We start from the raw sequence: 19,290 nt of genomic DNA on the forward strand, positions 1-19,290 counted from the left end.
AATCCGTTCAAGCAGAAACTTAATAATAACCATTAACTTTTGAAAGTAAAAACATTCATTTTTTAAGAATATAAAAACCTCTACTAAAATATCTTGACCCCATACAGTATTTTGCTAAGTATACTTTGAATTCTGTATGTCAGACACTTTGTGATTACATTATTATTGATATTGTTCTATCAATGTTTCTAGAAATTAAAGACACTGAAATATAAAAGTGCCATGGCAGGTCCCGCATTTATAAACAAATACAGCTCCAGAGCTGATGTATTCATTTCAATTTAAGAAATCATGCAGAATATCTCTTTTATATAGTTGCTTACAATATCAATATGTTTTCTATATTATTAAATTCCACTTGAGGGCAATGAATACTACGCCCAAAAGTTAGCCTACTCTTAGGTCCATCCCTCTAACAGGCACTGTATTGGAAAAAAGAGCAAAAAGTTCTCAATAAGGAAGTGCACTACTCCAAACAAGGGGAAACTGTTTCAGTACAGTTTCTTATCTCTGGAAGCAAATATTGCACGTTGCATTAAAACCATCAAAGCCTCAGGTAGAGTTAATAGCTTAATATTTAAGGATCACAAGTTCTGCAACAGGGCTTATGACTGCTGTTTCAATGATTTCCTAAAGCACTGCTCGTGTACAATACCACTCACAGAAGTTCCCACGCACCCAGCTAGTTTACCTAGGGAAGAAAATGAAAACAAATTATTTGGTTTTAAATATAAATCAAGAAAAATAATATTCTGAAGAGGATTCTGAAAATTAGTCATAGTGAGGATTACACCAGGTTCCTGCTAGTCTATACCTATGGTGCTCAGCAATTGTGCCCAAGCACTTAAGGATTATCATCCTGAAGGCCTAGTATCTCCTGATGCTTATATTGCAAACTTTATGGAGTAATTACTCCATACTTGGATGTTCTTCAAACGTAATTGTGCTTGGATGACAGATGAAATTCTGAAGGGAAGATGCTTGCCCTCTTAGTTCTTAGCCAGAAAAAAATTAGTTACAGACTGTAACTGGAGTTGCTTCCTCCTTGCACTGTATTTGAACGGCTTGCGTCAGATTTATCCTTGTCTAAATCCATTTCAGTAAGCTATCCCTTTAAAAAGGCTCTCAATTTTCAAAGAGTGCAGACATCCTTTATAATTAGGCTGTAAAAGAACTGGACAGACAGCTCCCTTCCCCATGCTTTTCCGCCTAACTTTTACTCTGTTTGCAACTCTTTTATAGAGACTACTTTACAGGCACATTTAAGGTACGTGAATAGCTTTTTCCCCACTCTTTCCCAAAAGTCATGAGCTCTCCTGAAACAATCCTTCCATTTGAGACTCCACAGCTACCCTACATCATGGCACAGAGGTTACTTCACATGTAAGGTTATAGTCATGGAGAAGGTCAGCATTTGTTGCAATTATCGCAGCCTAGATTAATTAATTTCCTCACCAACCATTTGGATTTGCGTTTCAAAGGCTATGATGCCCTTCTGCAGTGAGAAGGCATCATGTCTACTAAGCAGCATAACTCACCCATGTCGGCAGTGACCATGGTGGACTGATTCTCTGGTACCGAAACAGAATTCTGGTCCATGCTGCGTGAGTCTTCATTAACCTCATGCTGGCTTTGGCTGAGCTCTGACCGCAGCTCTGAGTACTCATCTTCCTCCCTGGGAGAAAGAGCAAAGGCAGAAATAAAATCCTCCAAAGAAATACATGTCTCTCTGACACTTATTTCAGACCTATAAGCCGAGGCACAGGACACAATCCATGCAAGTATAAGTGTTTTATCCAGCCAGTAAAGAAGACTTTATACCCTTTACCACAAAGCAACTGTGCTATGCCCATAACACCCACTTGCAGAAGCCAGTGCCAGGTTTCCACTTCTTTATTCCCAATTTCATTATTATTCCCAATTTCATTATTATTCCAGACCCCTGTACAAGGAAACAATGGGTGGAATGGAGTGCAAGCAAGGATGTGCACAAGAAGGACATACACTGCAAGAACTCCCCAGCTGACAATTCTTAATCAGCACAGTGGCTTTTGATCCCAAAGTGGATTATCAGTAACCAATTCTGGTCTCTTTCTCAGTTCGAGGATGCTATCACCTTATGTGCAAAGCAAGTGTGCACATGCACGTACCCACATGTGCGTATCAAAATGCTCCTGGGGACAGGCAGGCTTTTCATTTTCCCTTCCGAAAAGGAAGAGAACAGATAAGTGAATACAGCACTGAACTGCTGGAGTTAGTGGAAAATAAAAAGCCTCGATTACCTAGGTTTTAACTTATTTGTCAAGCTGGTTCTGCTAAAATAATTTGGGACACAGAATACTTTAGCTAAAGCTAATGAGCTTAAAAAATCAGGGCTTTTCCCTCCTGCCTCCACACGAAGAGTTCAAAGCACTGGGAAAGAAGATAAGTAAATGAATAATAGCTTTGCCTGAGAACATTTGTAAACATTTTTTTCTTTTGATCCACTTGCTGATTCGACTCAGAATTATTTTCTTTACTTCCATAGTAACTGTTTTGACATTAAAGTATATATTTTAAACATGAGAAAAACACCAGTTTATCCAGGTGCAGAGCCCCCCTGATAAGTAAGCGAACAGACATCATGTCATTACACACTAAATCAGATACAGAGATTCATTTTGCTGCAGATTCAGCAGAAAAGTGTGAGAATGGAACTGTCTGGATTTGGAAACAATCAGAAATAGTAAAGAGCTATCTGGGGATCTGTGTCTGGGAGGGGCACCTGTAATGTTAAGTCTGCTGTGCGTATGTTACACGGTGATGAGTGTTTCTTGCAGAAATATTGCAGGATTTAGCCTGGAGGAGTGTCTGGATTTGCCAGGCAAAATAAGAGAGAAGATGGCCCATACGTACAGGGAACAATGACAGAAGTAAAGCCTGCTTTCAAAGTAGCAGAGGTGACAATTTATGAACCAGGCCAACTCAAAAAAGGAATTTCAGTTTGCTTGCCAAGCAGGGTTTCCCAAGGTACTGTGATGTAATTTCTACAGGAACTATTATGCTCTTCTACCTCTTAACATTTGCTTCAGCGCAAAGAAAGTCTGACTTTATCAGAAGCACTTAATGACTATTATTAAACAAAAATGCAGGACAGCTGGTTAAAACTGAGATTTAATCAAAGAAAGGTCTTTAAGGTACCATGCCATACATGTTTAAGAAAGTGTGAGAACTAAATCATGAATAGCAGGAATTAAAACAGTGTAGTGAAGACACAAGCATGAGTTAATGTTCCATGAACTTGTTTATTATTAGCCACAGCGCAAGCCAGTAGTAATTAGCTTTAGACAAAAACAACTACCAAGCACTCAGTTGCACTTTTTTGATCTGAAGGTCATTCATTTTTTCATTTATGAAACAATTAGCCCTACTTTTTTAAAACCTGAATTACCTCTACAATTGGACAAAAATTGATCATAAAACAATGCCACACACAATCATTTCCCACCACTCTTCTTTTGTCTCTTGTTGCATAGATTTTATGTTTCAAATCCAACACGGCTTCATCTAGCTAGCACTGGTGCTCTTACTGTTCAGTTTAAGGACCCTCAGTATTTTGGGGCAGTGGAAAAGTATGTCAGGTGGCAGAACTCACGCCCTTCTGACGGCTCAAGCCAGAAGTCAGTTTCTGAACGAACTAATGCTTCTAAGACCTGACCAGAAAGATCAGAAATCCATTTCTGGTAAAGCAACAGCAAGGTCAATTGGTCTCTCCACCACCAGTCTCACAGGGGTCAGACTGAGGGCTAAAAACGCAAGGGGGAATTCAAGGGGAGCGATGTACCACAAATACAAATTCTGCCTTTAAAACTCAAGTTGGCAGTACCAGATGACGCTGTTTGATACCCCTTTCCCCAAAACAGGAGAAGAGTCCTCCAGTGGCACTGGAAATGCAAGGTGCTCAACAGCCAACGGTGACGAGCCACTGAGCTCCTGCCACACCACCCAGAAGGTGGAGGCATTACAACGCCCTTGTTGCTGCCACCATCTAAGGCCTGGCTGGAGAAGGCAGGTATTTGTTCTCCTACAGGCCCTGGTGGTTCCCAGTTCCTGGACCGTCATGTGGAGGCAACTGAGATCAGATCAAGCTGTTCTAAACAGAGTGGCCTGGGATCAATGTTTGTCCCAGTTTCAGCTGGGATAGAGTTAGCTTCCTAGTAGCTGCTGTATTTTGGATTTAGTACGAGAATAATGTTGATAACGCATATTGTTTTAGTTGTTGCTAAGTAATACTTACATTAAATCAAGGACTTTTTCAGCTTCCCGTAGAAGTTGAGAGGGAACACAGACAGGACAAACTGGCCAAAGCAATATTCCATATGACAGACATCATGCTCAGTGTATAAATGAGGGTTGGCCAGGGGGCAGGAATCCACAGGTGTTGCTCAGGACAGGCTGGGCAATTGATCGATCGAGTGAGAGTGACTTGTGTTGCATCACTTTATTTGGTATATTCTTTTACCATTTTTTTTTTCTCTTCCGTTACTGTTCCGTTTTTATATCAACCCGTGAGGTCTTGTTCCCCCTCCTTTTTCTCCCCCTTCTCCCTGCCCTACTGGGGGAAGACAGTGGGGAGAGCGCGAATGGCTGTGTGGTCCTAGTTGCTGGCTGGGGTTTAAACCATGACAATGTTGCACCAAACAAGTGTGTTTTACAGATAGGTCTGCACTTATTGCTTTACTTATGTTCGGGTGCAACCAAGGATCACAACTGCTGCACAGACACTGAGAAGAACTTGATCAAATAGTGAGCAAAACAGCACACTATCAGCATCCTTTCACGCCACTGACGAGTTCTGCCGGGACACTGGCGAGGTGCACATTCTCTTCGCAGCTGCAAACAATGCACTGTTTCACAACTTAGGTGCCAGCAGTTTTTCAACAATCACTTTACTTGAACAAGTATTTTCAAAGCATTCTAAGACCATCAGATAGAGAATACTACAGGTGCATGTGTGTGACTGCTCCCTGTGTATACACACTTGAGGTCCCTCTGAACCAGTTCTCTTGTGAACAAATAGAGACACACTTGAGACAACATGGGAACTAATCACTGAAGGCAGGTGGGGCAGGGCACTGTATGCTGAAGCCAACACTATCACACCCACACTGCCATGTGAATTGAATCCAAGCAGCTTCCACCCAGCACATATTTAGAAGCTAGAATCAGAACTCCAGATCCTTGTGTAAATATGACTATACGTATCATGTGTTATTTCTTGTCATGCTGTAGTCTATTCTCTCTCCTTCTTCCTCATTAACTCCAACACAACCTACTTTCTGAATATATTTCAGATTAAAAGCTGTAACTCTGAGCAAATGGTTTTACAGCAACGGGTTACAACCTTCTTGACAACCGTTTCAAATAATCCTTCGCAGACCCCAATGTTCAATGGAGTATATTTCTGTTTGGTATTGGCAATAATAATAATTGCTTATTATTTTTAGAGTTGCACAGATGTACCCAGACAGCCACTGGTTTAGAACTGAAAGCAATTTGATCTCTTCCTTTTTCCTTTTGCTGAACCTCAATTTGACATCTAAGAAAGACCATCAGTTGGTAGGCTGAAGCTGTTTCCAAACAACCAAGTTACAGATGATTTTGCCAGCCAAAGACATGGTTAAGAAAAAAAGACCTGAGTTTGAATGAATTTAAGGCAATAGGAAAAGCTTTCAAGTCAAGAATATTCACTTTCAGTGTAGACATAATTCCTTTTTAGCACGCTACTGTGTAATTTGTAAATCCTTTCTGTGCTTCAGAGTTATCAGGTGTTCAAGTATTTACAATATGCCTACAATTGGGAGATTGGCTTTGCTGTCTTGTAAATTGGACGCACTTGGAGTGGAAATGGGAGTAGGCATACACCTTGTCAAAGGACAGAGAACCTTTGCAAGGCAAAAAATTTGTCTACAAATTGAAACAGCAGAAGTGGGGGTAATACTGCCACCAGCATCCATTTGACACTCTAACAGGAACCCCAAGCTAGGACCGCTCACTTCTAGAGTGAAAGGTGTTCACTGTAAAAGCAGCAGACAAAATGTGCTCTGCACAGTCATCACAGGCTCTTCTGCCCAACAGGCTTGCAGGGATTGACAAAAGCCTATGACTTGAGTTTTACAATGAACTTAAGCAAAACACCAGCCACCTCCTGCCACTCTCTCCCTAATAATGTAGGCAAGAACAGTGAGACACTGTCACACAATTAAAATTTTCCAAGAAAAAACAGAACCAAGGTTTATGTCTCCAGACTGCTCAAATAAAAAATAAATAAAAAAAAAAGCATCCTCATCCTAGTAGACCACTTCTTTAGTGTCTCTGTGCTCCCAAATTGCCACCTTTCTAGCTGGTAGTGGGTAAATTCTGCATTGCCACACATGAAGAACTAGGCAAGCAAGAGGCTTGTCCACTTGCACAGTATGAGTATAGGCAACTCTCTTCTTAGCCTTACTATCAAATCAGTTACAGCTGTATTTCAGCTTTTTTTTTCTTTCCTTTTTTTTTTTTTTTTTTTTTTTTGGTGAGGTTGGGCTTCCAAACCAGCTGGGCTGTCCAGAGCAGCAGCAGGGAGATAAGACAACTGCAGATGAATGTTGGCTTGCTCCCACAACCATGGTGACCTAATTTTCCTTAGGGAATATTGGAAGAACATAGTGCAAGAGCAGCAGCTAACTTCATGTGGCCACACACATGGAACTTGTTGTACCCAAGAAATGGCTAGCAAACCTAGAACAATCCTGGAAACTTCTGAAAATACTCCTGTAAGATTACCGTTACTAAGATCAGCACATCAGATATACCTGGGAATAGGCAGAGGCACTAACAATACGACTCAAGCCCTCTAGAGCCGGCATTACTAAACCACATGAGCAAAAGCCATGACACTTCAAGCTGTGTAAAACCCCTGACATTGCAAGGGACAAAAAAACACAACAAAACAAAAAACATCAAAAGACAAAGAGAGAAAAATTCTTGGTATGGAGAATATTAACTAGCTTATACAGCCTGCCAATGCTCCTCAAGCTGTTGCAATACCTTATTTCAGATTGAAACACTCTTTCTGCTTACTTTCTGCCCTACTTTCTGAGGGTACTACTCACATTGAAACAAAGAGCTACAAATTTAAAGATAACACAGCTTAAGGAGGATAGTCAAATACTCTCCGTGAAATTCTGGTTTCTTCTAATTGTTTCCAGAATATTTTTGGGTTCTGGAGGGAACGACAAAGAATGCCATAAAGCAGCAGTACATCAAGCTACATGTTAGTTTATTTTTACAGCCTAAAAACGACACATGAACATACTGAACAATCTCTGTGTCAGCACTGGGGAAACATTTATGTGTTATGCAGTTAATGGAAACTCAAGAAAACTGTTTCCAGAAAGACAGTTGTGACAGGAAGAGTAAAGCCTCCACTCAGTATTACTTGCAGGTAATCAAGAGTCAAATCAAAACTGAAATCCCTTCTGAGTTCTGGTTTAGAGGAATGTGTAAACGCCGCAGTTCTAGCAGGGCCGTGCTCCCAGAACCCTGCCTTCTCAGGACTGTTCTGCTCCAGCTCCGGGGCTCGTGGAGCGCTGTGAGTCACACCTGTCCCAGCAAGGACAGCAAGTACACTGCCCTTGCTCTGCCCGATGAACGGCTCCTCAGGAGTGACGCAAGCCGATCCCAGAGCAGATTTAGCAGGAAGTATCAGTTTTCCTTCTTTCAGTTGTCTTTACAAACCCTATGGAATCCCTCCAATTCTACCTCTGCTTGACATTTTTAGGAGAAATATTACGCCTCTATTCCCCAGGCACCAAATTATAAGCCTGATAAAGATAACAAGCTATTCTAATCATTAGAGGAAATAAAAAATCCACTAACTTAATAAACATTTTTGTTCTTACTAAGTAAAAACAGAGGAGGCATCCTAGCTCTCTGAGCAGGACGAGCTCTTATATGGTAAGACCAAACAGGTAGGGCATGACAGTGGTGTGGCGTCTGTTGCAGCAGCGTTGTTCTGATGCCTTCAAAACCCTGCACGCCCCCAAAAGGGGCAGCAGAACTGCACTCTTCCCAAGAAGCAGCAGACACTTCATCAAGCTCAGTTCTTATGCCTCACTTTCCTGTGCGTGCCACAGCTGACCCGTTTATGGGCATGGCTAAACATTCACACTATCCACCCGATTCCAGTATTTTGTAAATGAACACCAAAAGCTTGCCACAAGGACTCCAAACAAACAACTTTTATGGATTCTATGTAATATTTTTCTTAAATGTCATAGAGTTCTTCTGCCACTCAAGAAAAAAAAAAAAAAAATAAATCAATGCAGCTCTCATGCTTCTCAGATTTTGCTTTTCAACCAGTCTTTTCAATTGGTAGAGCTTTACCACAGAGGAGGGTGGGATGGACAGCCAGTATCATGCTGAAAGGAAAGGTGACTTGAAACAAGACTAACGGGAAGTCTGTCTGCAGAGGTATCGAGCATGAATGAACAAGGGAGCCACAGGGATTTTTTTCAAAGAAGGACTAACAGTTTAGAAAATACTTACCTGAAAAATCTCACCATGATCATCGATAGTTATGATCATCTCAGAGTTGGCAGTATTTATTTTCTTAAATAACATTAACATAATGTGATATGATCACTGCTTTTATAGTGGTATATACGCGTGATGATACTTTCTCTTATTTGTGCATATCAATATTTTCATGACAGGTTAAGTGAGCAGTTGTAACAACACTAAAGGAATATTTAGATGGTACAGTGCAGTTCTTTGCAGGGCTCATTAGTCTTTGCAAAGTGTGATTTTGCCATAGAGAATGTAGCACTTTTGAGCTTCAGGATGATACTCTGCAGAACACGTACTTTAATTACGGGCAGCTACTCAGTACCAGTCCTAATAAGCCTAACTACCTTAAAGTCATCATCAAATCATATTTAGAGTATAATTCACACCATGTTTTGCACCATTCTTACATTGGCCCAGAATTTCCAGGAAGCTGCTGTACCTTATTGTTGTTCCCTGTAGTCGATCGATTTTCTTATTTAATTCAGCAATGATACTGTGCAGCTCTGTAATTCGTTCCTCATAGCGTAGCGTTGTTCGCTCCTGCACGTCTTCATGCTCTCTCATTAGGTGGGATTGTTCACACTAAAGCAGAGAAAATAGGAACAGAAAGGGTCGTATGAATAACTGCACAGAGAGCAGTTTCAAGGCAAAAGCACACACCATTACTCGTTTTCTTACTCATCAAACCAACACTGCCTTAGCAAGAGAAAAGACAGATGCAAAATACTGACAGGTATGCAAAGATATGTAATTACAGGATTTTAGGAACTGAAAGCCTGTGCAGTTCCCTTTATACTATTTTTTTTTTCTAAAGGGTGAAAGTAGCCCTTCCTGCTTGAACAAAAAACGCCATTTGCAACTCAAAATAGCTATAAATACCACACCTTTGAAGCTGTGAGATTCATGATGCTTCATGAATCTCCAAAGATCTTCCAAACGTGGTCTGAATTAAAACAAGTCCTAAGGCAGAAACCACCCTATTATAAAGAAAAGTAACCAGACTTTGAGGTTATGACTTCTTGTCTAGTATGAGTATTTGTTTTTATCAGCCTTTAAAGATAACACGGCATATTTTTTATTATTTTAATTCTCTACAATAAAATGCTTATTATTTGAACAATTAAAAGGCTACCTGGCTGCTTGTTTTTTCATACGTATCACAAAATCCTCCTGTTTCTTTCCAATATAATTTTAAATCCAGCGTCTCTGGATTACTCTTCATGCCAGCGAACACTCCACTTCAATTACAGCAAGCAATTACAATCTACTGCAATTACAATCCAACACTGCATGCTGATTGAAGTTACGCTTGGTAGTGTCTGAAAAGAGCAGGGCTTGTAACTTTTTGCTTCTGACTCCCTGCAGGAAACAGTCAAGTCTCTTTGCAACCACAGAATGGAATGTACTATGCTGTCAATAAAAGAAAATTCACAAGCCAACTGACAGTATAAAAACCACACTCCTTAACTGAAGACCTACAATGCAAGACCCTAGTAGCATTTCTAAAAGCTACAATTTATAGTAATGTATGAGGTCCTCCAACAATGCTGCATCAAAACTTATTTTTTCAGATCAAGTAAACAGTTTATGCAGAGGTAACTCCCTCAATCCTTTGTATAATAAATATGAAAATTATACCCCAACTAGCAGCTATGCCACAATTTTCATAGTTTGCCCTCAGTTTTTTTTTGCCACTCACATTTACAGCTTGAGAACAACATCCGCATAAAACTCTGCTTGAAAACTAAAATTTACATTGAGCTTCAGGAACATATTTTTTTAAATTTTAAATAAAATTTATTTCAATATTTTTACGTTCCAGGAATATGCACATTGAAAGGTAGCCCAGACATTAGAGCACGCTTCCGCAGACTACAACAAAATAGCTTCTTACTCCAGCTGGAGTCAAAAGCACTTTCACCTAAACTAAAACAAACAGACCATATCTTCACACTGAAGAGGAGAGCAAAGGGTCACATTTTAGGAGACTGATCATGTTCACCTGGCTTTTAAGACTTCACGTTAGGAACTGACATGGTTATACGCATAATGACTCTACTGCAGGATCATTCCACAACTTATTTCTTACGTTTCCCTATCTTAACATCGCATCTGCGTGAAGAACTACCACGGCTTTCAAAGAAATAACACAGAGAAAATATTTAACAGAAGTTCTGGAACAGATTTAAGTGCAATAAAGAGTTGCTTATTCTGCCTTTCTAATCCTAAATTTCCTCTGAAACATTGATACCCACAAACACTGCCTAAGCATTATCCAGATCAATCAATTATGTGCACTGTTTTGTTTTTTTTTTCTTTAAAACCAAAAAGATGTTTCAGCTAGATTGTGTAATAATTATTTTCAGACAATAAATAAACCCCCTATCACAACAGTTTTTGCCTTTCTAAGCTGTGCACTGAAAAGTAGAATTTGTTTATCTTGACTGAAGATATATGGACTCTTGCTAATGGACCTCAGCCACATTACCAGATTTGCTTTCTGTTTTCTACATCCATTTCTCAGTTACCATTTTTCAGGATAACCATCATTTAGTGACAGACATACTTTGTGAACAACCAGCACAGCAGTCTGGTAATGTAAGACAACAGCTTCACGCTTGATTTTTTAAAAGCGCTCTTGGATTATCTTGGGCAAAAGTAATGGGAAAAGGCAGAAAGACAGGACACGATGTTAAGAACGACTGCTGTGCCTTGGAGGTGGGTGCAGAGTTAGGTCTCGTAAGTTCTGGTCAGGTCAGACGTAACAAGTCTAAACTCAAAAAGGCAAAACCATCCAAACAATGGAAACATAGTTCAGTATAAATCCCAAAACGCAGCAATGGAAAATTCTTCTGGTTATACAGGGTTGCTCCTTATTATGGCATATTCATCTCAAAGCTTAAAAGGGAAAAGAAACATGCATGTTTTGGTACCCATTGCTAAAGTTTTTTTCCGGGATACTGAATCTGTTCGTCATCCTCTTTAGCTTCTGTGTCCCTTGAGTCTCAGAACAATGATCTGCCACTTTCCAAGCAGTACACATTCAGCTCTTGCAGCTTATTTCCATGCCAGCACACAAACTTTTAAAGATACACACCTTACACCCTTTTCCTCATCCCTCTTTGAGCCTCCTACTTATTTTCTGATCACAACCATTAAGAGCTCTAATTCTCTGAGAAAGCAAACACGGGGATAATCCGCTGAGAGGCTGCAAAAGATGAGCAACTGTTAAGGTCAGGAGAGAAGTTTCCATCACAGTTCACAGTTTATGTGACCCTTGGTTGGTTTTTGGTACAGACCGAAAAGGTTATTTCAATTACAGTATAAATTAACAATGCCTGGAAACACCTCTGTCTGACCTCCTGATGCTGGGAAACCACCACAAGAGCGAGATGACTATGAGAGAGGATGATGATAAGTGAAAATATTTTAACCCAAGGATATTGTCTGAACACATGATTCTACTGCCTGTTACTGTACACAAATTCCTAGCACAAGAAACACTACCGGTGCAAACTTTTATGTTAAATTTGCAGTGTTTAGTCAGAGGATAACAAAAGAACCATCAGCAGTGCTCCTACGTGATTCCCCAGTGCCTGGGGCCCTGCAGAGACAAACACTGCTATGGCATTGTTCACCAAGAATACAAGTCATCGCCTGAACGAGCCTCAACACAAACCTGTTTAACAGGCTCACAGGAGCTAAAAATCTTCGCTCAACTAATACAGCATTTTAATCTAAGAGGACTGGCAGATTTTAAAGTGGCAATCCATTCACCTAATTTTAAGTATAAACACAAGTCCACTGTGCCAGATCCCCTATCACAAAAACATGCATGGTCAGAACTAGTTGTCTGGTAGTATATTCTGTGTATACTTGATATGGAAGAATAATACAAGTACACAGGGCTAATAAGACATCACACAACACAATGAGTAATTTCAGCCTTCACCTGCACACCATGCATTTCTACTTCAAGTTACTTTGTTAAATGAGAAACTGAAGCCTTCCTGTGAACTTCTCATGTTCTTACATGCCTACAGAGTATTGGTTTTATTCTTACACTGAAAATCTGCTGTCCCCCGTATATTCTCAATAATCAAAAGGATAGTAAAGAATTATTAGTGCAGTTTTGGGACTTATTGCCATGTGACAGAGGATCCAGAATGATGCAGCACAGACTTTGTTACCCTGTCTCTACAGCTGTTAATTACAAAATTACAAGGACTAAGCACAAAGAATGAGAGAGCAGGACTACCTTGTGAAAGGAGATGAAATGAGAAGAAAGATGTAGTAAGTGAATTGCCTATTCTTGTTGTATTTGCTGAAACGTTCAGCATGTACTAAATCCCATGTTCTACCATAAAACTGCAGAACTCAATGTCACAGGATGTAGGAAATGCCAAGAATGTAGATGGATTAGAAAGAAGATTAGATAAATCCATGGAGGATAGGACCATGGAGGACTATTAAATGTGATGCAGCCACCTGCTCACAGATGTTGGCAGAAAGGTGGGGGGGTGTGAAGGAGGACAACTCTTTATATGCGTTCCTTATGCTTTCCCTTCAGACATCCACCATTTATCATTACCAAAGCCAGGATACCGTGCCAGACAGAGCTAGTAGAAAGCACTACTTTTCTTCTCGTAACCACAGAAAGATTTTTGGAAGGAGACATTAGTTGTGGTTGACCAGTACTTTACAGCAAATTTCATTCAAGGGATCACTCCATTGCCAAATTGTACACCGATACAAACACAGAGACAAGGAGATCTGCTGTCTTACTGAAATAATAGAAGGGTGTAGGCAAATGCTATAGCCGGTCTCCACAGACTGCAGTTTTGGAAATGAGCATGATACAACAACCAGTAACCAATTACGTCCTTTTACAAAATTTTAAGCACAGGTTATCCAACTATCTTTCTTCACCATTTGTCATCCATTACTGGAATCTCCTCCACTCTGCAAATCACTCATCCTTTCTTCCAAAGGGTCTCACATGCCTCATGAAATGATGGGAAAGGTATTACCAAAAATACGTTTTAAGAGCTATTTGTTCCAGAGAGCATTTACCATGCCAGATGAAATAAAACATGTGCTGCCTTTGTAAGTATAGTCCAGATGCAGAATAGAGACTTAATACTTACCCACCAGCATCTGAATATGGTTATGCAGAACCTCAAACACCTCTTATTTAATTTATGACTTCTGAACCTCTGATTTGCATTAGTGAGAAAGAAATGCATTAGACAGAGGTTGTACAGGAAAAAAATGATATGATATGATATGATAGACGATACAAATTTGGATGAGTTCAAAAAATTATGTTAAATGGAGCAGCTACTTGGAAGTGATGCAGCTAGAAAAAGAAGAAAACACAAAGTGGCTTCACCAGAGTCTGTCTCAGTACATAAACACAGCCAACACATTAAATACATAAATTGTGCTTGTTTAATGGTTTATTCCTTAAGAAAGATTGTATTTTTTTGAATAAACACCCCAAAAAATTCTATCCATTTGAGGGCTTTAAAAAAAATTGAAAAGAGCTAAAACATTAAAACTTTATAGAAATTGTTCATTAAAAAGTATTTTTTTTTATCTGAAAGCTAGCTAGCTTTCAGATATCCTGATTTTGTGTTATTCACAGTTTGGGTAGCAGTGGTCACTACACTAGTGTCCACAAGCACACAGCCCAAGATCATGTACAAACCCTCAGTATTACAAATCGAGCACTACATACATACGCATAATGGGTAACCCATCAGAGAAAACACCAAACAATCTTGTGCTAACAGAGCACGTGTTAATTGGGATTAAGTCCTTAACCCCAGCCACCATCAGTGGGGATTCATTACTGTATGGGAGCACCTACTAGGCAGTCTTCGTTGTCTGAGAGATGATATATGTGTTTTTAAATAAAGATCTGTAAATAAAACCAAAACACTGATAAAAACCTGTGGTTAGCACAAGACCCTGCAGAGTTATAAATAACAACAAAGTCAGTGTAGTCATGCAGAATGATGTGGAACGTTTGGATACAGTGGATCCATCTGACTAACGATTGTCAAATGCAGCCTCATATCACACTGTATGTCAGAGAGAGGACTCTCACCTCAGAGTGCAGCAGAAACTAGAAAAGGCTCTCAGGGTTATAGCTGATAAACAATGTGTGGCTCTGGCTCACATATCGAGGGGAATAAAATCATTGAAGTGTTTATTTCTGGATGTTGCATTGATGGTCTGCAATAACAGTATCACTTACAAGCCCCAAAAGCCTTAAAGATAGCTGAAAAAATACCAGGAAATGCAGACAAGGGCCAAAATACTGTTAGAGGACTGAAGTAACAGCCTGAAAATCCAGACTGCTTAAACGTTTCCACATTTGGCTTGAGTTTAAGTAACACAGAAGCCCCTACCAAAATGCACTGAAGACTCTGAACGCGCAAAATCACAGAATGGCTGAGGTTGATGACAGGGACCTCTGGAGGTCATTTATCCAACCCCTTACCCAACTCAAGGAGGGTCACCTAGAGCAAGCTGCCCAAGACCAGGTCCAGGTGCCTTGATTACTTCCAAGGCTGGAGATTCCACAGCCTCTTTTATATTTTACAGGACAAAATGCTTGGATGGTCTCTATGCAAGTATAAATGAGCATTAATTTTGAGTGAGTTTTGAAATGTAAAGTACTTATAAAAGGTGTTTGCCAGAATGACAGTATCTCAAAACAAAGGTTTTGTTTATAGAAGAGAGGAATCTTAAGAATAATGGCTCAGTTCTCACTGTCTGCATTTGCCTCTCTACATTTATCTTGATCTGAAATTTTTTTTTTTTTATTTTTTTTTTTTTAAGAGCTGTGAAAGCATGAGAGTTCAGACTTTATTCTTATTTAATTCCTTGGCTTTCCACTGACTGTGTTTTCCACAACAGATACATACAAACTGGCTTACTAGAAGCTAGGCTGAGATCACAAATACTTTCTCACATACCACCAAAGTACTGCCAATTCGCAATAGCTTTTGATCAGTGTTAATTTGTTCTGTGTTTGAATCTGACCCAGGAGTGGAAGGTCTGCAATCAGTTACCTAATCCGCTGAGAGTATGTAGCAATTTTTACATTCTAAAATATTTCAAAGCAGTCACTTCTACTTTGGCTTCAAAACAAAACTAATACAATCTTTCTTTCTATTTTTTAGAAGAATGTCATCAGCACATGCAACTTAAGACCCACGGCAACTGTGTTTCTTGCAGTCTTAAAATTCTTTTCACTTGTGACATTGTTCAGATGTTTTATCCTCTCCCCACATACCATATTCCTCTTTGAAGAGCAAGGACAACACAAAATCAACAACCATCTTCAGAATCTTGAACTATTGCTCACCTGTGCTTTTGCCAATTTCTTTTCCAACAGGTCACGCTCCCTTTCTGTTTGTTGTAGACGTTTATTAAGCTCCACTATGTCTCCCTTTAATGAAGCCAGGGCTGCTAAATGAAGCTAGAAGACAAAAGAAAAAAAACCAACAAATTATCCAATTCTGAAGCCATGTAGCAGTAGCATTTGAAAGAAGAAATGGTATTATACAGCAGCTACAATATCTGTGGATTTCTGCAGTAGTTAATAGGAACTTTAGTGTAACAAAAGTCTGAAAGAAATCCACACACAGCTATAAATACTTTTTACATGGAATTCTCCTCTCCGGACAGCACAGACATTCCTTCTTCAGAAAACACATTATGAGGATAAATACAAAGAAGCATAATTCAGCTGGAAATGTGTAGATTGGTTCTAACGTTAGCTTAATAGGAAGTAGCTCGAGTCTTGTGTTATAGAACCTTACATTAAATGTTTGACTCAGATTTGTACTATAAAAGAAGGTGTATCACGTTTTGACGCCTCCAGACATACAGAGGTTATGAGTTTAGTGAAGGGAGTAACTCCATCCCTAGGATTTGGGTTTATTTTGCAACTAAAGCTTACTCCACTTTGAGCTACTGCTCTGTAGCTGTTTTTCTCCTCGGTCCCACGTCAGCGAGTTTCAATGATTCTAATCTACTGAAACCACACATGAAGAACCTGAACTATTTTTCTTTCTGCAGCAGATCCTTTTGATGAAAGACATGTTCTACATTTGGAAATACACAATATGCTAGGATAACTAACATAATCTAAATTATGTTAGCTACGTAACTTAGAAATCAAAGACAATTCTTAAAAGAATCCTATACCTGTAACTCATTCACAGTCTCTTCCTGTCCTTAAATATCCCATTCAACATTACACCGACGGCATCATTTGGAATTCACCACTCAGTATTAACAACTGCGACCGAAAAGTCCGGGAGGAAAACTAGTCACTAATACCAAAGTCTTTCTTTGTAGTATTAAAGAAACAACTCCAAGTTATATTGGGTGAGAAAACAAAAGTGACCTTTCACACTGGACCCAGTGACATGGCACACACCGCTCCGCTGCCAGGACAGTCTGAAACATAAACCCTGTTTCTAGTCCTCCAGACAGTTTCAGTCCTTCACTCTGACATTTCATCCAGCAGGTCACTTTTATGTTATTTTTCTTGTTCCATCTCCAGTCAATCTGCTAATGAGTCCTATTTTGATATCAGTTTTGCTTTTACAATACGGGAAGCCAGCAAAACCATAGGTGTTTTCAGATACTGACATGTGAAAATAGATGTGTGTCAGCACAGAGACTGGATCGTTTGGCAACAGCTCCTTCACATACAGTATTCCCATTGTTATAGAAAAGGCCACCTCTGGCTTCAAGACAGAAAATGTAACTTTTTTATAAAGATTTTTAGATGTGAATTCTGCAGTTTTAAGTGCAGCGTAATTATTTATGCTAGAAGCTCTAGACATCCTCATTCGTGAGTTCAGTCAAAAGCATTTTTATTATGTCAGCTACAAAAATGCCTTATGCATGTACAGTTATTAACTTCAGTACAAATATACACATACACAATTCTACGTTGCAGTAGGTTTAAGATTCTCTAGGCAGCCTCATTTTTCAAGTTAAAAAACAGTAGTTCAGGCCTGCTACAGGCATCTACTACATAGCTTCTTTCAAGTAAGTATGCTGAAATCTATTAATAAACACAGAAACTCCCTGAATATCTTTAAGTATTCTTGGCCTTCAGCAGAAGGCCTTCCTTTCTGCCACAGGGAGGTACGCACTGGTTTTACAGTGTGGAGAAACAAGAACCAGCCTAATTGTACCAATCTGTTCATAATTGACTTCCAAATTTCAGGAAAGCTAGTGAATTTATAAGCCACTGTTTCATTTTCTTTCCTTAACAGAGGAGAAATTCTGCAATGAAGCTCACCATTTTTTTCATCAGATCTTGCATACTTCACCACAGCTTTCAAATAATAAATGAAAGAATGTCTACAATTCTCTAAATTGAATAAAACAATGCTACATAGTCCAGTAAGTATCATTCCCTTTCGTACACTATAATTAAATGATCATCATCTGCGGTTTTAATTAAATACCACACCAATAATGTCCACACACATGGTGCTGTAATATAAAAGGACACCGTTAATTTAAAAATCTCAGCAAAAAACTACTTGTTCTCTGAACAGTGGAACCAATGAGGCAGACTTCCTATGGCTTTGTCTTTGTCCTCTTCCCACACTGCAGACAGCTCAGCTCTTCTTCACATCCCCTACCACACCCCAAACTGGGTAAAAAACAGCATTAATTGCGTCTAGTTTTGTATCGACGCTGCTGCCTGGCCTGGTGACTCCTGCCCATACAAGGGTATCCAACACATCAGTTACATCAGGCTCCCCATTCAACACAGGGTCTCTCCTCTCCAAGTAACCAAAGGATTTCCTTACTAGTTACAAGGAAAGGTTCTTACATCTTTTACTATCCAAAATTATCCTTTTCTTTAATAAATTGGACCAGTCCAGTTCCCAAGTACTAATAAAATAATAACGAAAAAAGGAAATTACTGAAAGTGCAGGCTAGTCAATGGGAAGGTATCATACACCAGGAAGGGATGCTTGGGGGACTCTGTGGTTTCATGTATGTGCCCAGTGCACACAGCAGTAAGTCTACTCTGCCCTGGTGAGACCCCGCCTGGAGTACTGCATCCAGCTCTGGAGTCCTCACCACAAGAAGGACATGGACCTGTTGGAAAGGGTCCAGCGGAGAGCCACAAAGATCCTCAGAGAGCTGCAGCACCTCTGCTATGAGGACAGGCTGAGAGTTGGGGCTGTTCAGCCTGGAGAAGAGAAGGCTCTGGGGAGACCTTATAGCAGCCTTCCAGTACCTGAAGGGGGCTACAGGAAGGATGGGAGGGACTCTATCAGGGAGTGTGACGATAGGATGAGGGATAACGGTTTTAAACTGAAAGAGGGGAAATTCAGATTGGATATGAGGAAGAAATTCTTTACTTTACTTTACTTTGAGGGTGGTGAGACACTGGAACAGGTTGCCCAGGGAAGCTGTGGATGCCCCATCCCTGGAAGTGTTCAAGGCCAGGCTGGATGGGGCTTTGAGCAGCCTGGTCTAGCAGGAGGTGTCCCTGCCCATGGCAGGGGAGTTGGAACTAGATGATCTTTAAGGTTCCTTCCAACCCAAACCATTCCATTATTCTATGATATGCAAGTAGTGCCTCCAGCTACTACTGCAACACAGTATAAGGTTAACACTGCTAGCGTAGCTCTGTATTCTTGT

At 39.9% G+C, this 19,290-nt stretch overlaps 1 protein-coding gene across 2 annotated transcripts in view; it reads right to left on the reverse strand.

The window, feature by feature from the left end:
• Positions 1-19,290, reverse strand: part of MCC (MCC regulator of WNT signaling pathway) — a 204,746-nt gene that overhangs the window by 54,493 nt on the left and 130,963 nt on the right. For both annotated transcript variants that reach the window (XM_074569176.1, XM_074569177.1), the window contains 3 exons: positions 15,971-16,084; positions 9,032-9,174; positions 1,539-1,675 (listed from right to left, as the gene is read on the reverse strand). In XM_074569176.1, the coding sequence (XP_074425277.1) occupies positions 1,539-1,675; positions 9,032-9,174; positions 15,971-16,084 (394 nt within the window). The remainder of the gene's footprint in view (positions 1-1,538; positions 1,676-9,031; positions 9,175-15,970; positions 16,085-19,290) is intronic.

Source organism: Larus michahellis, chromosome Z (genome assembly GCF_964199755.1).
Source record: "Larus michahellis chromosome Z, bLarMic1.1, whole genome shotgun sequence".
NCBI classification, from domain to species: Eukaryota; Metazoa; Chordata; class Aves; order Charadriiformes; family Laridae; genus Larus; species Larus michahellis.